Genomic DNA, 18853 nt, shown 5'->3' on the forward strand with positions numbered 1-18853 from the left:
TTGTGCGGCTCAGCTGCAGCTGCCTGAGAGTCAAGTGGCTCAGGCGCCGCCATATGAGGGGGACGTATTGAAGCTGACCCCACCCGCCTGACCACTTGAACCAGCCCAACAATGTATACACAGTATGACTTTTTTTTTCAAAATCAATTCAAACGACTGTACTTCAATTTGAAATCATGCAGGTTGCACCTTAAAACACAAATACAGTTTAGGAAAAGTAAGCTATTGCTGAATCACTTCCAACATTTAAAGGTTAGATGGACAACAAGGATATAAGGACTTCTCTGACTAGCAGTGTGTGTTTACTGTCACCAGGACCTGACATGGTGTGAGTCAATACGGTACTCAGTAAACGGGTCTAAGCTCCTTCACACTATCGGTAATCTCAGTTAGCCACATGTCACTATTTCAACATACGTGACTGTGATGTCATGCGAGCTCCATTCGTGCTGACTCAACCATTTCTGAACCTTAAAGTTTGGAGCAGAATCATGTGCGACGATGGCTGAATGTGTGTGTGGGAACTGGTAATAAATGTCGAAAACACTTTTTTTTTTTTTTTTTTAAACAATAGATACAATTTTTTTAATAGATCGAGATGACACATTCAAATACCATTCATTCAACATTCAGTTCAAATACAGCTCATTCTGGAATTTACAAGGGTGCTTGTTGTATTAAAAAATGCAATCAAATACATGTTATTTTTCCCCATTTTTTTAACAATCATGACAATGGCCCTTGAACTAAGGAGGAAGGTTTGGCAGCACCTTTTGCTGTTGATCTTGATTTAGGTAAGGATTGGAATGGCAAATCGAAGCAAGTGAGCGTGATTGCTGGTGCCTGACTTTCATTAGCTCATTTAATAGGTTTTCATTTGTTATTATTATTTTTGTCTGAAGTTGTTTCAGTAACCAGCGTGGGTTTTGGAAACTCAGGCATGTTTAGCTGCAGATGTGAACAACATGAGAAACCAGGCATCGCGATCGTTATGACATACTAAAAATGCTTATTTAGTTACTGTGGTACAAATACCGTTTGAGCTTTTTGAAGAAAAGCAGCTCCCAATTACCACAGCAGGCGGGAGGTGTTCATGAACACTAATTCTTTCGGTCTAAGACCGATTTCAGTCATGTTCAGAGTAGCAACAGTTGTTCTTTAGATTGGACATCAGTAGGTAGCTCAGCGTCAGCCCTCTCTAACCTTGGCAGCAAGTGCAGAATTCTCTTGTCGAATAGCCTTGTAGTCTTCTAGAATCTTCTCCAGATTTGCCACAGTTTTGTTACTGTTTTCTGTGTCAATCTGTGGACAAATGAAAAACAAAATCAATTGTTAATCACTGAACAAACTCAATTAAGAGGAATCAGGACACAGAGAGGTAATGTACACTGCTCGATACGCAGTATAACGAGTGCAAAGACACCAGGACACAAGCCAGTTAAGTAGGAAAGGTGGAGGGGGCCCCAGGAATACAACAAACTGCAGAAAAGATGGCTTCTCTGAACAAATGCATGCGGCATGACATGTTTGTCCAGGGCACTTGTTGGCAATTTCTTTCCTGCAGCATGAGGCTCTGATGACCACACCTGTGCGACAGCCAATCCAGTATAGCCGCCCCACCCCCTCTCTCTCTTGTTTGAGTTGGAAAAAACACACACACACACACACACACACACACAGTTTTTTTTTTTCCTACCTGCTCTTCTAGATCTCGTATCTCTCTCAGGATTGTACCAGTGTCCTCGATGGTTTGGATCAATTGATTGCAGTTCTACACAAGAGAGGGAAACAGAAAAATATGATATTGCAAAGGAGCGTGGAAAAATAATTGCAGTAGAGGAAATTGAATGTTTAATTGTACTTCATGTAAGGCAGCCAGATACTTGTAGGATTTGCGGACCGACTCGTCTTTTTTGGCGTCCTGGAAGTGATAAAAAATATATATGTATTTTTCCCATTCATGCAAGTTAGCAAAATAAACTAAAATGCTTCTTAAAATTTTACCAAGACAAAATGTTTAAATGTCTCAAACTGCTTCTTAAATTCCATTCTACACCTGCTAGACGCTGGAGTTTGGCATTTTGCTCCAAGTCATCACTAGAATTAAGACATGATTACTAACAAAAGCCCAGAAAAAGGAACATGTATTTTAAGGACCTTAAAGACAAGCTCATCTGTCACAGCAAAAGTCCTGTCCAGTTTTCCTGTGAGGCCGTTGATCTCTTTTTGTAGTTGTTTCGTGTCAGACAAAATCTGTGATGGGGAAAGGACAAAAAGGTGACGACATGGGTTCACGTAGGAGGCAAGCATCATTACGTTCCTAAAATTGCCACACTAAAGAGAAATGACATTTGATCACTAAAATATTACTGAATCAATAAATCTGAAAAATCCCTCTTCCTTGTCAAAACTCAACCACCAATGTCACCGTGAATGGCATTGGCATTGAGCTTCTGGTCAGCATGAGAAGCTACGAGTCTGACATTAATTAAGAGCATTGAGCTTCTGGTCAGCATGAGAAGCTACGAGTATCATATCTTTTTAAGTCCACAAACAACTCAAGCACACGCTTAAAAGCACTTGAGAAGTTTGCACAAAGTTAGCCAATGAGAGCTCAAAAATGTCCTTTGCTTTTCTTTAAAAAGAAGATGTTGCCAGCCAAATCTCACCTTAGTGATTTCCTCCTTCTGTTTCTTGATGTTGCTCACAATCTCAAGAATCCTCTGTGTGTAAGCTGCCCGAGACACATCCTTGGGAAGACTTTCTAACTCTGTTACCTATAGTGAGGAAACGGCAATGCAAATAGAAAACTTTCGCATTTACGTCACACAGTATGCAATCATAAAGTGAGTTGTTTTACTGTAAATAACACATCCAGTTGCAGAAAGAAATGTAGAGATTATATCAATATATTTTTATACTCAGATTACCAGCTGTTTGTGTATTTCCTCTTTTTTCTTGGCCTCCTCTGTTGACACGCGAATTTTGTCATGTAGAACCTTGATTTCAGACAGCTTTTTCGATGATTCCATCTGTGAAAAATGCAGAAAAAAATAACTATTGCACATACAATCTTTTTGAATTCAATTATGACTATTATTTTCCTGTGTATACTTACATCCTGATTACTGCAGATTTCTTTCAGCCTGCGGTGTTCATCAATGAGCGGTGCCCGGTGTTTCTCCCACTGAGAGGCCAGGTTCACCACCCGCTGAGCGCTGGCCTCCACCAGAGCCTGCAGCAGAAGGCTGCGATTAATTGAAAGGCACTGGTGCTTTTGAAGAAATCCATTTATACTAATCTCACCGACCTGAAGCTTCACTATGTTGTTCTCAGCATCTGGTAAAAGATCAACGGTTTTCTTTTTCAGCTGGATCTTTTCTTCCAGCTCATTGTTCTGCCGCTCTCGCTGCTTGAACTCATCCAGTACCTACACAGATAAATCCAGACCTTTAGTCTGAAGGCCTGTTTATGGATTTCACTCTCCGAAACACAGCATCAAGGATTATAAGTCCACTAATATAGCATTAGAACCAGACTCAAAATGCCCACTTATGTGATTTTGATCATGTTCCTCACTCAGTGGCCACTACACAGAGTTAAATCAGTTAAACATGTTTACAATTATTTTTCTATCTGGGAAACCCTCAAAGTGGATGTGACTATTACAGAACAGGTAAGACATCTGAGTTATATGTCCAAAAGAAACCAGAACAAGGAGCAAATAATATATTTTGAATAACCCTCAAACTCCTTTAGAAGACAGATGGTATTGACGATATAGACACTCTTTACTTATTGAGTAAAAGAGGTTATATTATATGTTGAATTATATTCTGACAGACAAAGCGGAAAAAAAACCATGAGGCGTGCATTTTCTGTCGTTATCGGTTGGATGACATCATTACATGATGAACCAATGAACGGATATTCGTTTCAGGGCAGGGAGTGAAGGGGTCGCTGCTACCTGAGCATTAGTGACACTCAGGTGCTTCAGTTCAGTAGTTAGTTGGTCCACATCACTGCATAGCTGCTGAAACTGTTGCTGCAAAGACGCTAGCTCCTCCTGCTGACTGTGGTGGTTATCATCTGTCCGTCGCGCAGGGGATGGCACTGCTTCCGTCTCCTGATCAAAATCGCACAAATGTTGAATAATTCTACACCATTTGTTGTTTTTATTCTGCACCGCCAGGCGTACGCACTTGTGTAAAAGTGAACTTCTGGGAGTGAGTGAAGTGAGAGCCCTTTGTCAGGGTGTGGGCAGAAGCAGCAGACCCCCTGAAGGATTGCAGTATGTCAGACAAATCAGAGGTGGCGCCAAGACCACCAAAGGCACTTTCCGTGGGGGGAAGGGCAGCAGAGCGTAACTGCTCCTCGATACGTTTACGCAGCCGAGTCAGTTTTCGGGCTCTGTAGTCCTGGGTGAAAGGAGACAATTATTGCAGCAAATATGAGCACGTACAGGAAATGTTGAGATTAAAACATTTTCACCATGACGTCACACATACTTCTGGAGGGTAAAAAACAACTTTTTCAGATGGAAACACTCATGCACAAATCCATACATGTAATTGGGAAAAAACAGGGTAACTGGCTTGCATTTTGAGTTTATTGCCATTGTTCATATGTCAGTCCAGAAGGTGACATTGCATCTGATGTTCCTTAGGAGAAAGACAGAATACTGGCTCTAATTTATATTTGATTTGAAAATAGACATAATGTAAACTCAAACTAGACTAAACTCAGACTAGTTGCATAAGGCGTACTTTTTGACAGTGGAATGAATAACATGAAATGGAGCTGATCTTGATTACCAGGCTAACCATTGTGTTTTGCTGTATGACTCGAAGAAAACCCAACCAAACAAGTGTGAGAAAATGACTTCCACAAACCCAAAGATGGATGTTTTGTTTAGGGTCTGTCCCTTTAGAAGCGGCGACAGCGTCTTGCAATCTTACTTAGCTGTACAACTATTTACAATATCAACTCGATTAATCCTCCTCACCCAAACATTCTGCTGGATGAAAAACTTTTGAATTTAAGTTTGCAGTACTCAATCCATTTCTTCCAACTGGAAGTACCCTGCACCTATTGTTTAAAACAAATTATGAAAGGGTTTTAATAAAGCATGGGACAACCCTGTGGTTTGGATTTGGAATCATATGTTTCTACATGTTTTGACATCTTTCAGTTGCAAAAAAAAAACAAAAAAAAAAAATAATGATTTACCTGTGGAGTAAGACGAGACAGGAGTCCCTGACTGTTCCACTCATTGTACCATTCCTGCGCCACACTGAGCTCGGCTGTGTGCTGCTCTAATAAGGACGCTGCCACAGTGGCATTATGGGCGAGCTGAGCAGTCACAGGAGGAAGAAAATCTCGCTGGTAGTCTTTCACCTCTGAAACCATGGTACATGCTTCGATTCAGTTGTAATACATGGTGAAATACAATCAAGAAACGTCATATAAGAGCACAAGTGAGCATTAAAATAAATTCATCTCAAAGTATGTAGACAAAGTGTTGGCAACCAGCAAGCGGTGAATGCCAACACACCATCACAATCCTCTGACAGTGCACGCAATAAAATGATGAGGGAACACAGGCGCACACTGCATTTTTGGTTCACTACGGTTGGATCATTTAAACTCCACTTTCAAGAATACGAGAGGCACTCAAATAGATATTGACTATTTTATTTAAAAGTAAGCTTCAACCAAACGTCGTTTTTAGAGGTCAAAATAAAATTGATGTGTGGAACAAAATTTGTCAGAAAAAAAAATCCCACGGACGATTAATCATAAACCAGTCATGACAAATTTCTGCCTACCTTTCAGTGATTTCTTCCCTGGATCTTTAATACAGTAAGGTAAACTGAGGGGCTGCTTGTGGAAGCTGTGCATTACACCTAAACTCTATGGGCAGAAAATCACACAGTGGACAATACAACATGCATGATTTCTTTAACGTGTGCATAGAAAGCTTTTAAAGTGAGAGCACATTGTCTGAAACCCATTATAGTGGTGAACATAAAGTAGCAAGAATGAGAGAGTGCCCACGACAATGATTCACCCTCTTGCCCATATCATAACTGCAAACCTGACAGTAAAGTGCAATTTTATTTGTGTTTAAGAGTTTACTTGTGTTTCACCATGGAGTGGTAGCCTGCAGTTTGGAGGGAGCCACGGTTCTACCAGCTGGGCTTTTATAGCAGCAGCAATAGCTCTCTGAAGAATGGCTGATTTGCCTGTAGAAAAAAAAAATAGTCGCTGACTCCTTAAAATGTCAACAAAGCATTAAAATTACTAGCCGTACCAAGAATGTGGACAAGTAGTCTAATAATGGCTGTTGTGGAACTATACTCCTAAAACGGAACATATTATGGACATTCGATTTTTCTATTGTTTGTACTGGGATATACAGTAAATAGTGTCCAGAGTGATTGCCCACCCATCACATGTGGAATTAAACAACCAAGTAAATCTTTAGTGATTTGCCTATTTCTGAAAATCTGCATGTGAGCGTGCTGTTCTGCACTTCTACCCCACTGTTATATAACAGTGGAGGTAATTAACATAATGGTTCTCCACCAATGACTTGGTGGGTAGGCGGCCTTAGTGGTTGGCAACCTAGGATGGCCACTGGTGGCTTCACTCCTCCCGACAGTGAGTAAGCGGCATTGTTAGTCCATTTAAATACAAGTCCGTGTCCTGTACCTGTTGGCTGATCCGAGGCCTCAGCATTTTCTCTGGGCAGTTTCTCTACAAGGAACATGAGCAGGGAGCGAATCTCTGTCTCACTGCTGTACAAGAAGGTTTGATAACCTATTTCGCCTTTATAACCAATGTCCTGCAAACAAGTTTGATATTTCATTATTCGGTCAGGTGTTCAGCGACAACAGCTTTTTGCCCCCAAAACACCCCCCCCCCACCCCAAAAAAAAAAAAAACACTTCTGTCCTTGCTCACTTAAAAAACAGTTGCTACACAAGTCAGTAAGTCATGGGCGCTGTTACCTGACATGCCTGTGCCAGGCTCATCCCCACCCTGAAGCGGGCAGACATGCCAGGCGGGAGGGAGGTTGGCAGCGGGCTGCCCAACCCGGGATCGATCACCCGGATACATCTCACCACCGCCTCCACTATAAGTTCACTGGTGAAGTCTTTGACACTACCAACCTCCTCACTCAGCTCTCTACAAGAAGCAGAACAAAAGTATTGGAATGTGTGTGTGTTTGACTGCAAGCTAACAGTCATACATCCACATGTTTGATCATATGATGGCCATTAGCCAGACACAGTATGTCTGATAGACTGACAAAGTAAAATAAATGTTGTTGTTGCTAACAATTGACATAAACAAATATAAAACTTTATTCTCATGTCACCAATCACCTTTCTATTCTACACCTTATTCTACCTTGGATTAAAAAACGACGTGAATAAATGCCATGTTTTTTTTCCTTGCCTGCTTTACGTTGTATTGTTTTAATTGTGGAGACTAGACTAATGGAACAGTAAATGTTCCCTGTGGGCGAATAAGGTATCTATCAATCCATCTGTCATTAACACACTAACGACAGCAAGTACTTACGTGCCGACTTGTTTTAGGGCGAGTATCAAGATTTTGTCAACTTCCTCCATGTCGGGTGTTTTAATTTAAGGCGCGGGATTCAAGTACTGCATCAAAAGCGTGCAGCTTGTTGACCAAGCAGTCAATGAGTGAAGTGTGACTTCTCCATGGTGGCCAAACAGCAGCAGAACAAGCCTCGATCGGCTAGCATTTAGCTACTTGTTCGCAAGCAGAATCTCGCCTCTCACGTTCATTCTGTTCTCCGAGTGAAACAAGGCGTATTATTTATACTAAACAAATCTGCTCCTGCCCCAGTCTAAAATGAACAGTTTCACCCGCTGTCACGTTAGATAATTTTGACAAGTGAATGCTTTCTTCCGTGGAAAAGTATAGAAAATACTGTGATAATGAAAAAAAAATGAAAAAAATGGCTTCCTGGGAGATGAAGTCTTTGACCCAAAGGATTATGCAAGCAAGTGGGGAGAAATAACTACTTTTCCCAGCATGCATCAACATCTCGGTCTCATGACTAAAGTTGCGGAATGGTTGAATGGAATTATTGAAACACTTTTGGGGGACTACAAAAAATAGAAAAATCAAAGAGAGACAGAGAGTAGTTTTGTCTCACGTTAAAGTAATTAAGCAAATAGGCTCCTACCCCCTCTTTAGTTTTGAAGCAGTTCAATATGAGTTTGGGAAAATTACAGCAATATAGTAGATGACCAATAGATGGCAGTATTACAATGTGAAGATCTTTTATGAACGGAAATCCGTAGAAGAACACCAGGGGAGTCATTCTGCTGCTAACCTGATCATGTTATTGATCATTATGTTGCTGTAGATGTGAGAAGGATAATTTATCCACGAGCCACGTTGATCCAAAACCGAATTGTAAAGATGGCAAGCGACGAGGATAGAGGGGTAGTTCGGGTCAAAGTGAAGGTATGTTGGCTAGTTAGTGACAATCCTGCTGTTGCTGTGTGAAAATGTTTTTTTGGGCAGTCTACATTTTAATTCTCCATATACATATTGTGGGACTTCGTCACGTGTAAACGGCATTCGATCATTTCAATTACATGTCAGAGACAGAGGTCGTATCTTGTTCATGATTTTGTAACGATCAACATTGTTGTCATCGCCGGCGTGCTTTGACATCATCTTATTTTGAGAGATCATTGTACATTGTATACCTTAACATGCGTGACAACGTCTGTCCAATGCAAAAAAAAAAAACCATACGGCACGAATTACCACCCTGCTTGAGCACAAACGTCAAAGCAGTCCAGGATGACGTCACCTAGTACGCACAACAACACGCGTGTTCACCTGCGCCGTGCATCTCTTTGTAAAGTCAAATGAAGAAGCTGCAGCAGTATAATTATTAAGGCGTTTTCGTTGCAAGGCTAAATCTTTTTAGTTTTGGACGTCCAGTAAACAACCTTATCCCGTCTCTTCCATTATTATCACTACAAAAATATGTCGCAACCTGTTTTCCCCCCCATTTTCATCACGGCAGCTTTTTAGAAAGTTGTTTTTCCAGTACCTACTTATCATGAGTTTCTTAAACAAAGACACTTATTGGAATTACAAATTGATATTGTCTAATGTTGTTACAGGATACAATGCAAATGAATCTTATCAAAAATTCATTGCCTGCTTTTGTTTATATTTACAATAAATGAAGTGCCTCTTGTGCAATGCAGAATACTTTATTCATCTCTTTATCAACACTAAATTTAAAGCTACACAAACCTTGATATTATGTTTTGTCAAAAAGTCTACAATTCCATTATGTACAACCTTACTTTTGTAGTTATGTATTGCAGGATATTCATATGTTTACAGCCCTGTGATCTTTTGGTTATAAATTTGTGATGCACTCTAATGTATTTCAGAAATGTGATGGAGCACTTCCTGTGGAGTTTCGATCCTTTGCTGTTGATCCTCAAATTACATCATTGGAGGTGCTGCAGCATATTCTAATTAAAGCTTTTGATTTGAATGGGTAAGTCTGGTCCCCATGACTAAAATGTTTGTGATTTGTAAAGTACCAAGTAAATCTGTTTGCAATATTCCAAAATGTTGCTTGTTTTCGTAAACCAGGAGGCGAAATTTTGAGATCAGTTACATGTCTCGAGGTGTCAGCATTGCAGAGATGTACCTGACTTTAACATCTGATGGGGATTTGGATGTTGCATTTGCCAGTGCGGCCAAACCATATCTACAACTCAAGATGGACGTGAAACCTTCAGAAGACAGTAAGAACACAAATAACAGCCCTCCACATCATTCCACTCACACATAAAAAAATTACAGATTTACGCAAATTACTTCAGCTTGAAATGCTTTCTGAAACCAGACTAAGGTCAGAAATGTTTGGTGTTGAAATGTAACACACTCAGGCAAGCCTCTCTTCAGTCTTTCATGTTTGAAAATGTTGTATGCTGTTACTGTATAGTGATGTTATGGTACCATGAGGGGGTGAGCAGGAGGCTGATGATACATTGCGTTTCAGAAAAGTTCCAGGAGTGATGTCACCAAAGATACATTTCGAGTTATCCTCGTCAATGTAATCAACTTCAGATTTTTGCAACCATTGAACTTTCGTAAAACAAAGGAGATGGAACCCACCTAGTGCAGAACAAAGACTCTGTGTTGGGTACCTCTGGACTGCTTGATTGACAAAAGTTGCTCCGTATCAATCTTTTATGAAGTATTAAAATCAAATGCGGTAGATGTGTCGTCAGTGTTTGCTGCAACTGCATTAACGATGTTTCACTGTTGGTTCAATTTGAGGTCCTGTGATGGAGGACTGGGATATCATCAGCCCCAAAGATGTGATTGGCTCTGAGCAGCTTCTTGCAGAGAGGACCAGGTCCTTGGCAACTGCAGCACTTCCTTTCACCCAGTCTCTAATGTCTCAGGTACATTTTTACCCAAGCTTATCCAAGCCTATAACTTACATACAGTCCGTCTCCGTTCTCATATGGTTCTTATGCATTTGTGTTTAGGTCGGCCGGACACTGACACGAGTCCAGCAGGCCTTCAGCTGGTCTTATGGGGAGGAAATCAAGCCTTTCAAGCCCCCTTTGAGTGACACCGAGTTTCACAGTTATCTCAATGGTCAAGGACAGTTGACAAGACCAGAGGAACTAAGGCTGCGGATCTACCATGGTGGTGTTGAACCTTCACTGCGCAAGGTGCGGCTTCATTAATCTGCTAAAACATAAAAGCAAAGACTTCCCAGTGCTCCTTCTTGCTAAGAATTTTGGGAAAATGTTCAACTCTTAAGTGTCCCCCTGCACAAAAAAAAAAATTTACCGTAATTGTATCAAAGGCCTATTAAAATAGACCTGGTGACCCGGATGGGTATTGTAGTAAAATTGTATGTTATGTTTTTTGTACAATTACTGTCGCATAGACTTTGAATGTTGAGTTCAGTGCTACTCTGTTGGGAGCAGAATTAGCAATATGAACTCGGGGGACATTTTTGGCTTGTTTGCAGGCCTTTTTAATTTTAGGCCTCCACGGCCTTCATAAAATGGGAGTCTCATTTTTGGGGAAATCTAATGTTGTGTTGCATTCTTCTGAATGACATTTTCTTCTGTTGTTTTCAGGTTGTTTGGCGCTACCTCCTTAACGTCTACCCGGACGGACTAAGTGGACAAGAACGAATGGACTACATGAAGCGAAAGACGAGAGAGTACGACCAGTTGAAGAGAGAATGGACGGCCCACGTCAGTCACGAGGATCTTGAGTTTATCCGGGGAAATGTACTCAAAGATGTTTTAAGGACAGACCGTGCCCATCCATACTACGCAGGCTCAGAAGACAGTCCACATTTGACTGCTCTCACAGACTTGCTGACTACCTTCGCCATCACTCACCCACAGGTATTTGTTTATATCATTTTTTTTTTTTTTTGTACATTGAATGTGTCCATTTCAAATTGTGTAAATAATAAGAAGACAGTTGCTGCTGGTTTCATCATTTAGCCTGTTTTTTTTTTTTCTCATTTGAACTTAATAGCATATACTGTACACCTTATTTATGGAGAAAAAAATCTGTTGATAATAATGATGCAAGACAATGTTTCCCCAAGAATTAAATCTGGATACACTCAAACCAAGGTTTGGAACCCAAACCAATTTAGGGGGAAGCAAATTCCCATGTTAAATTTGAGTGCATAGATCAGATTAGGATGAGACTTGTTTGGACATACATTCACAGGCAATTTTGTTCAAAACTGAACTACTGTAATCCGTAGTTTCCATCTGAACAAAATTGCCTATTTTGGTTGTTTCTGTGAATTGTCAATGCACATTCTGAACTTTGTGTATGGCTTGCTTTTCAGATATCGTACTGTCAAGGAATGAGTGACATCGCTTCTCCTATACTGGCTGTGATGGATAATGAAGCACATGCCTTCATTTGTTTTTGCGGCATTATGAAACGCTTGGAGGGAAACTTCCGGCCTGATGGACAGCTTATGTCCATTAAGTTCCAGCATCTAAAATTGCTTCTGCAGTACTCAGATTATGAATTCTACTCGTATCTGGTTTCCCGTGGAGCTGACGACCTTTTCTTTTGCTACCGCTGGTTACTTCTGGAGCTCAAGCGAGAGTTTGCCTTTGATGATGCGCTAAGAATGCTCGAGGTTATGTGGAGTTCGCTGCCCCCGGACCCACCTGAAACCGAAGTGGAGCTTTTTGGACCACCAGTACAGACTGATAAAACACGTTTCGCTGACAGGGACGCGCCCAGTGGCAGTCGCCCTGGGCGTGACTGGCAAATAAAAGAAAAGCAACGTCGACAACATATGCTTCGGCCATCAAGAGAAGAAACCGACGTCGATTGGAATGCTGTCACGGAAGACTGTCAGAAAGCCGGACCTGGTAGTGATAGACGCACGCCTCAAGTGAGTGTGGGTCAGGCAGGTTTTGTGTCTCCTTCTGTTGAGGAGAGTTTTGGTGAGTTTAAATACTATGCTGCCCCAACTGAAAATAGCTTTGAGAAGAAGGATACGAAGCAGCAACAGGGGTTGACTGACGCACGGTCATTGTCACGCATTCCAATTCGTCAGTCCACCACTGAGAGTGAGGAGGATCCCGAAGAACAAACGCCACTTATAAAATGCTACAGCAATGGCATTTCACCAGGATCATCACCTCCCCTCCCGCCAATCTTTAACAGTGGCGCTGTATCTCATTCATCTTCAGTCTTACCTTCCAGTTGGTCACTTGCTCCACCTGACTCCGCCCCAACATTCGGTTTCGCAACCAGTGGAAGAGAGGCCTTATCACGAACTGTCCCAAAAGTCATCACATCTTCGGCACAATTGCTCAGGAGTACGGGGTTGAACTTGACAAGCCCTGCTGTAAAAACGTGTGCAACAGCTCATGCCCATGCTCAAAATCGATCTTTTCTCTCTTCACCAATTTTGCCTTTTGGAAGAGGTCCTTCACAGCCTGGCTCCAGGCCCTCCTCCAATCACCTTCTTTCTCCCAGCAACAAGCCCTCAACCACCACAGCTACTCACATGGACACTTCCCCCAAACTGGAGAGCGGCATCAAACCGTGTTCTCTGCCGCCTCCCCAAGAGTTTGGAAAAGGCAATCCTTTCATGCTATTTTTGTGCTTGTCCATCTTGCTGGAACACCGCGACCACATCATCAAAAACAGCCTGGATTACAATGAGCTCGCGATGCACTTTGATCGCCTCGTGCGGCGCCACAACCTGAGCAGAATCCTGCAGCGAGCCAAAACCTTATTTGCAGACTACTTGCAGAGTGAAGTGTGGGACTCGGAGGAGGGGGACGAGGTTAGCTCAGACTCTCCAATATCAGCCGCTGCTGCTCAGTACTCCCCACCTTTAACCATCTCTGCTCGCCCCATTTATAGCCCCTTATCATCTCCTCAGTCCTCATCTCGGAACTCAACCTACAACCTGACAACGACCATTCCTTCACCAACAGCTGAAGTCTCCCTTTCACAGATGTGATTTGCACAAGTATCCCTGACTTCACACATCTCAGCAGCAAGGTGGCCCAGTAGTGGCGTGGACTATTTTAAACAGCCTCCCATTCTGGAATCGGGCACTTAAGTATCTTACATGCTTGATTATGTACAATATAGGAATGATTCCAGGACTGATCATAACATGTTATTTGTATTGCCGCCGCTTGGAGGTATTTGGATAGAGCTTTTCCTGCATCCTTCAAAGTTTAGAATGCATGCACCCTGTCTTTTTTTTTTTTTTCCCCGTTTTTGACAGTGTGGCCCAGATAATCAATTTGAAATAACATTACTCCAGCCACTTCATGCATATCATCCGTTTTGCCCTCATTATGTGATGGTATTGAAATTCAAGTTATGTGTGGACAAAGAAAGAAAAATACTATAGTCCCCTAATGAAGTAATGTCATTAACCTGAAATAAGACAAAAAGAATTATCCTCCGTACAGGGAACGGCTGCCCTTACAGTTTCTATTGAGAAAATAAAATCAGGCTAGCTTTTCAGCAATGTTAAAATCTGCTTTATCATCACGTTTATCTTACTTTGGCCATTTTTAAACTCAGCCTCCCTATGATTTATTATTTCTATTTTTAGTCTATTTTTAGGCTTTGAAAGTTTTTTCTGAAGTGCTCGTGCATATGAATATGCACACAAAATGGTGTCCTTGAGTTTTTGTTTTTTCTCTGGGCTATACACAGAGATGGCGAAGCCTCAGTGGGTCGATGATGTCAACAATTATTTTGAAATAGATGTATCCTAAGTATGTTGCCTTTTTAAGTTCACGACGACAAATGAATTCTTGCTTTTTAATGTGAAAGCCTACAACAAATGAATGAGAGAGGCTTTAAAGAAACTGTGCTCCATTTACTTCAAGAGACTTTAATATCACTCGAAGCTAACTGGAATTGTATTTCTAATCGAGTCCCGGTGAATTATGATATACTGTAATCATACTATTTATGAATAATTGGCAGTATGTAATTATATGGTCCTCCATTTCAAGAGATGAAATAATTTTGCACTTGATTTTTTTTTTTGTTTAGTCGAATTGAACAAAAAGAACCACTTTTATGTGTCAATGTGTTATATAAGTTCTGTCACATACCGAAAGCTGCCAGCGAGGCTGCTAAAGGTTTGCGTCTCTCCAAGCCAATGTTTTTGCTGTTGTTGCTTCTGTGTGATTAATAGTATGACGCGTCATAGCATTTGATGCTGCATTATTAGAGAAGTGCCTCACTCTTGGGAGTCTGAAACATTCAAGTGTATTTTCATCTGTGCTAAAAATGTCTCCTGCTATGATGTAGAAACTGCTGCCCCTTTGGGAAGATTTAATAAACACCACCTGCTGTATTTCGGCAGCATTTCAAGTAACTGATTAGTTCCATGAACAAATTAGCCAGCCAAAAAGTCTGTGAAATGCTTGGCCCCGTTGATTGATGTGTGACTTGAGAATGAAACTCCAGTCTCTTAAAATACCATCAAAACGAAACAACACTTTTATCATTTTTTTGCGGGTTATTGTATTTCTTTTTGGTCAACTTTTTACTTGTATCTATCTGTCAGTGTATATCTTCAATAAGAAAGTATGATGTGCTGTTGTATCCTGCGCTTATAATATAGCTTGCCTTTTCTCATCAAGTAATTAATATGTTGATTGAGTCCACCCTGTTGAACTCTTTCTTACACATAAAATGGAAACGTCTAGTTACTAGCGTCAACTCAAGTCCTGTTGATTGTCTGCCAGTTATTCCCCCCCTTTGTTAGTTTTGGAACTTCGAGCACATGACACTATATGCCAAAACTATGGGCTGTATTTATACACCTTTGAACTGTTTTGCATTTAAATTATATGCACAACATTAAGGTCTAAGGGGCCTTTTTACAACAAACAGTGAGCTACTTGAATTAATGTATTTTTCAGAAGTGTGCTTTTTTGTAACGTTTCTTTTTATTATTATTATTATTTTGAGGCCTTTGTTTTTCTTAATTTGAATGTTCTTTGTCATTGTTATTATGCTAACATTTGCTCTTGCCTTCCAACCTTTCCATGTATCATTAGCATAATAAATATTTTAAAGAGTACCTGACTGGACCGTGAGCCAGAGATGTGTGCGTTGTGTTATTTAAAAAAAAATCTAGGTACAGTACAGAATTGCAAAGCAGTTATACTTTTACCTACATATACATATAATTACTCAATTGGCACGAATAAATACTCTCTGCAACTCGTAGTGAAAATGCTTTACATGACTGCACACTTCAATAATAGCATACATATTTTGCTATCATAATTGTGACTTCCAAAAGAAGTACTGTACTGTCTACCATTTCCTTGTAAAATGTTGTCAATGTTTTCTTAGCATATAGACCCGAGCCAATACTCCTGATCAAAATCTGTATTTGATTTTTCAGAAGGTTTTTCGACTCATTATCTTCTTTGTGTCATATGGTGTCTCATTTCGTGATGATGTATTCAGGTTCCCACTTCAACTGCGGCGCTGTCTTTAATTGTCACTCTGCAAAGTACGGCTACATTTCAGTGCATGATCCAGCCTGAGAGTTTTATAGTGTTGGTTTGGGCTTCATGCCAGAGACCTTTGGTCAACCTCGAGTGAAAGGTGGACAAGCTTTTGTACTCAACGGTAACATTAGCGTTTAAAGTGTAGACTGTGTATTTAAAATGTGAAAAATGAAATTGTATGTGTGAAAAATCATAATTGTATGTGGACACAAATAATTCATTTACATTTCGGAGACTAGTAAAGGAATACGTCCACCTAAAATAATGAGTCGCGATGAGCCTGTAGCTCCACAGGGTAGCAGCAGTGAGACATCGATGATGGACCAGCCAGCCATTGTACGTCAAAGAAGAAGTAGCGCCGCAGGCGGAAACTTTTGTTTCCCTTTCCGGGGCAGCCGTATTGCTCACAAACAAGGCAAAAATGTTGGCCCGGCTGACACGAATTGGGTCGGTTTTTCCACGGTTATGTTATCGAATACCAGTTCGCTGCGTGTCCCAGTCGAAGTCGAGTGGTGCTGCCAGTGCGACTGCTGTGACCGAGCTGCAGCAGGCTGCACCGAGTGACAGCCATGGTGAGGTCAGCCCGTATGTCAAGGTGAGTTCCTGTGATTTTGCACGCTTACAATAAACTTGATCTTGATTCGCGCTTACTGGAACCAACAAATGGCTCATCGACTGGTACTTATAATTTTCTCGTTGACGTTGTTTTGTTAGCTGTGACTGACGCTAACGAGGCCGTAGTTAATGTATACAGTACATTATTGCATATTCAATTTGATGTCACTTCCAGTCTGAGTAGAGAGTGGCACATTTAAATGTCAATTAAAGGAAACATATAAGGCCTATGATTTTTTTTTTGGTCATAATTTTAAACAGTTCACCGGTTGCTTAATTAATAACGTTTTTGTGGCGTGCTTTCGATACAATTATTTTTGAGAATATTTCTTGCCTTGTTGGGATGTGCTCGTTTTAAGAGGGAGTTTGTCATGTCTCGTACTGCCTGGCCAATGGAGGGCCTGGTTTAGACAAACGCTGGACTGGATCTCACAGGTGCCTTCCTGCCACAGTTTGGCCATCACTTCTTCAGCCTTCCTCGGTGGCCAGCAGCTGCTTGCTTCTTCATCTAGTGTGACTGCCCTTATCTTAAAGCGGATAAAAGCAATTTGGAGCCACGCTGCCTGACACAAACATACTCATTCCACCTGCTTCAGAGTTGTTCATAAGAATTGAATTCTGTTCGCACTTTACAAGTGTGCACCTATAGAGATCTCAATGCATTTTCACAGATGGATGAGCATTTTATAAATAGGCCACCAAAATACACTTGTCGATTAATGTAACAATGTGGTGCATGACCTCACCAAATTTCCCTCCATCCCAACATAGTCAAATTGTCGAGCCCAATTGTTGAGAAAATAGCTTTTCCATATGTCCCTTTGTACTGACATTTAATCAGGCGCTCTTCACATTGAATACATGGTGACCGACTAGTAAAAGCATAAAATTGCAGTTGTGCAACTTCATTCACATTCTGCCTCAAGACTTAACCTATTGGTCAGTGTCTGACACATCTATTGTCCCCAAGAGACACCAAAGGCTGATGACAAGACTGTTAATACTCATAGAGGTATGGAACATGTACTGCTTATTAGAATTAGAATCAGAATCCTTATTGTCATTGCGTTGTCAACATATTGCAATTTTGTATTGAATTTGGGCAATGCTTAATTTGGCACTCTTGAAACATGGGACCTAATATTTGTACTCTTGGCGTTATGTTTTTTTACAGAATCCAGAGTACCATGGCTTCTCTAGCGACCCGGTGGTTGACCAATGGAATATGAGACTGGCCTTCTTCTTTGGCATCTCTGTGTGTCTTGTCATCGGAGGAACGTTCATTCACTACTTACCAGACCATGGGTAGGACTTTCACACATTCCAGTTTTATTTCAACCTTGTTCAAATCTTGTGTTGTACAATCCCAATTTCAAGTTTAGACCTTATGCTAAACATAAATCAAAACAAAATCCAACGATTTGCAGATCATGTTCAACCTGTATTGAGTTGTATACTCGACAAAGACAAGATATTTAATGTTCACATATGCAAAGTGGAAAAGTGTTCTGCGGTCTGACGAGTCCACATTTCTAATTGTTTTTGGAAAGTGTGGATGTTGTGTCCTCCGGGCCAAGTGGAAAAGAACCATCCACACTGTTATGGATGCAATTTTCAAGTTTATCAGTTTAAACCTTAAATGTTTTCTCTTTGTAGTGTATTTATTTAAATATCGGTTCAACATGATTTGCAATTCATTGTACTGTATTCTGTTTTTATTTATGTTTTAAACAGCGTCCCAACTTGATTGACAGGTATTCTGTTTTTATTTGTTTTAAACAGCGTCCCAACTTGATTGGAATTGGGTTTGTAGTAGCAGCACTGGATATCTTAGCATGGGCCGGTCCTCTTAATATGTCACTGTTTTTTTTTCTCCAATGCCTCAATGTGTGCCAGGATGCGTCAATGGGCCAGGAGGGAAGCTGAACGTGTGATCCTGCAGAGAGAGAAGGAGGGTTTGCCTCTGATCGGGGAAAACTACTATGACCCCAGCAAAATTATTCTGCCCAATGGTGGAGAGAAGTAAAATGTACAACCATCCATTTAATGTATTTCATGAATATTGTATTTCACCAGAATACAATAAAAGCTACTTGTTGGATTCTTTAAATATGTGTGGACTCTGACTTCCAA

The 18853-nt window shown here is 40.8% G+C and overlaps 3 protein-coding genes across 3 annotated transcripts; 2 read left to right on the top strand and 1 right to left on the bottom strand.

The window, feature by feature from the left end:
• Nucleotides 1-586: 586 nt before the first annotated feature.
• ccdc22 (CCC complex scaffolding subunit CCDC22) lies at nucleotides 587-8010 on the bottom strand. Its single transcript, XM_019891616.1, has 16 exons — nucleotides 7590-8010; nucleotides 7013-7190; nucleotides 6715-6847; nucleotides 6139-6245; nucleotides 5829-5913; nucleotides 5230-5399; nucleotides 4203-4418; nucleotides 3968-4126; nucleotides 3311-3430; nucleotides 3119-3235; nucleotides 2931-3032; nucleotides 2670-2777; nucleotides 2158-2253; nucleotides 1862-1921; nucleotides 1697-1771; nucleotides 587-1302 (listed from the first exon to the last, which is right to left on the bottom strand). The coding sequence occupies exons 1-16, from the start codon at nucleotides 7637-7639 to the stop codon at nucleotides 1189-1191; spliced, it is 1890 nt and encodes a 629-aa protein (XP_019747175.1). The 5' UTR covers nucleotides 7640-8010; the 3' UTR covers nucleotides 587-1188.
• A 294-nt stretch (nucleotides 8011-8304) lies between these two features.
• tbc1d25 (TBC1 domain family, member 25) lies at nucleotides 8305-15812 on the top strand. Its single transcript, XM_019891640.1, has 7 exons — nucleotides 8305-8510; nucleotides 9464-9573; nucleotides 9672-9826; nucleotides 10365-10492; nucleotides 10580-10768; nucleotides 11186-11461; nucleotides 11923-15812. The coding sequence occupies exons 1-7, from the start codon at nucleotides 8466-8468 to the stop codon at nucleotides 13567-13569; spliced, it is 2550 nt and encodes an 849-aa protein (XP_019747199.1). The 5' UTR covers nucleotides 8305-8465; the 3' UTR covers nucleotides 13570-15812.
• A 645-nt stretch (nucleotides 15813-16457) lies between these two features.
• ndufb11 (NADH:ubiquinone oxidoreductase subunit B11) lies at nucleotides 16458-18830 on the top strand. Its single transcript, XM_019890603.1, has 3 exons — nucleotides 16458-16700; nucleotides 17895-18025; nucleotides 18617-18830. The coding sequence occupies exons 1-3, from the start codon at nucleotides 16527-16529 to the stop codon at nucleotides 18744-18746; spliced, it is 435 nt and encodes a 144-aa protein (XP_019746162.1). The 5' UTR covers nucleotides 16458-16526; the 3' UTR covers nucleotides 18747-18830.
• The last annotated feature ends 23 nt before the right edge of the window (nucleotides 18831-18853 follow it).

This window comes from Hippocampus comes, unplaced genomic scaffold (assembly GCF_001891065.2).
Source record: "Hippocampus comes isolate QL1 unplaced genomic scaffold, H_comes_QL1_v1.1 scaffold174, whole genome shotgun sequence".
NCBI lineage: Eukaryota > Metazoa > Chordata > Actinopteri > Syngnathiformes > Syngnathidae > Hippocampus > Hippocampus comes.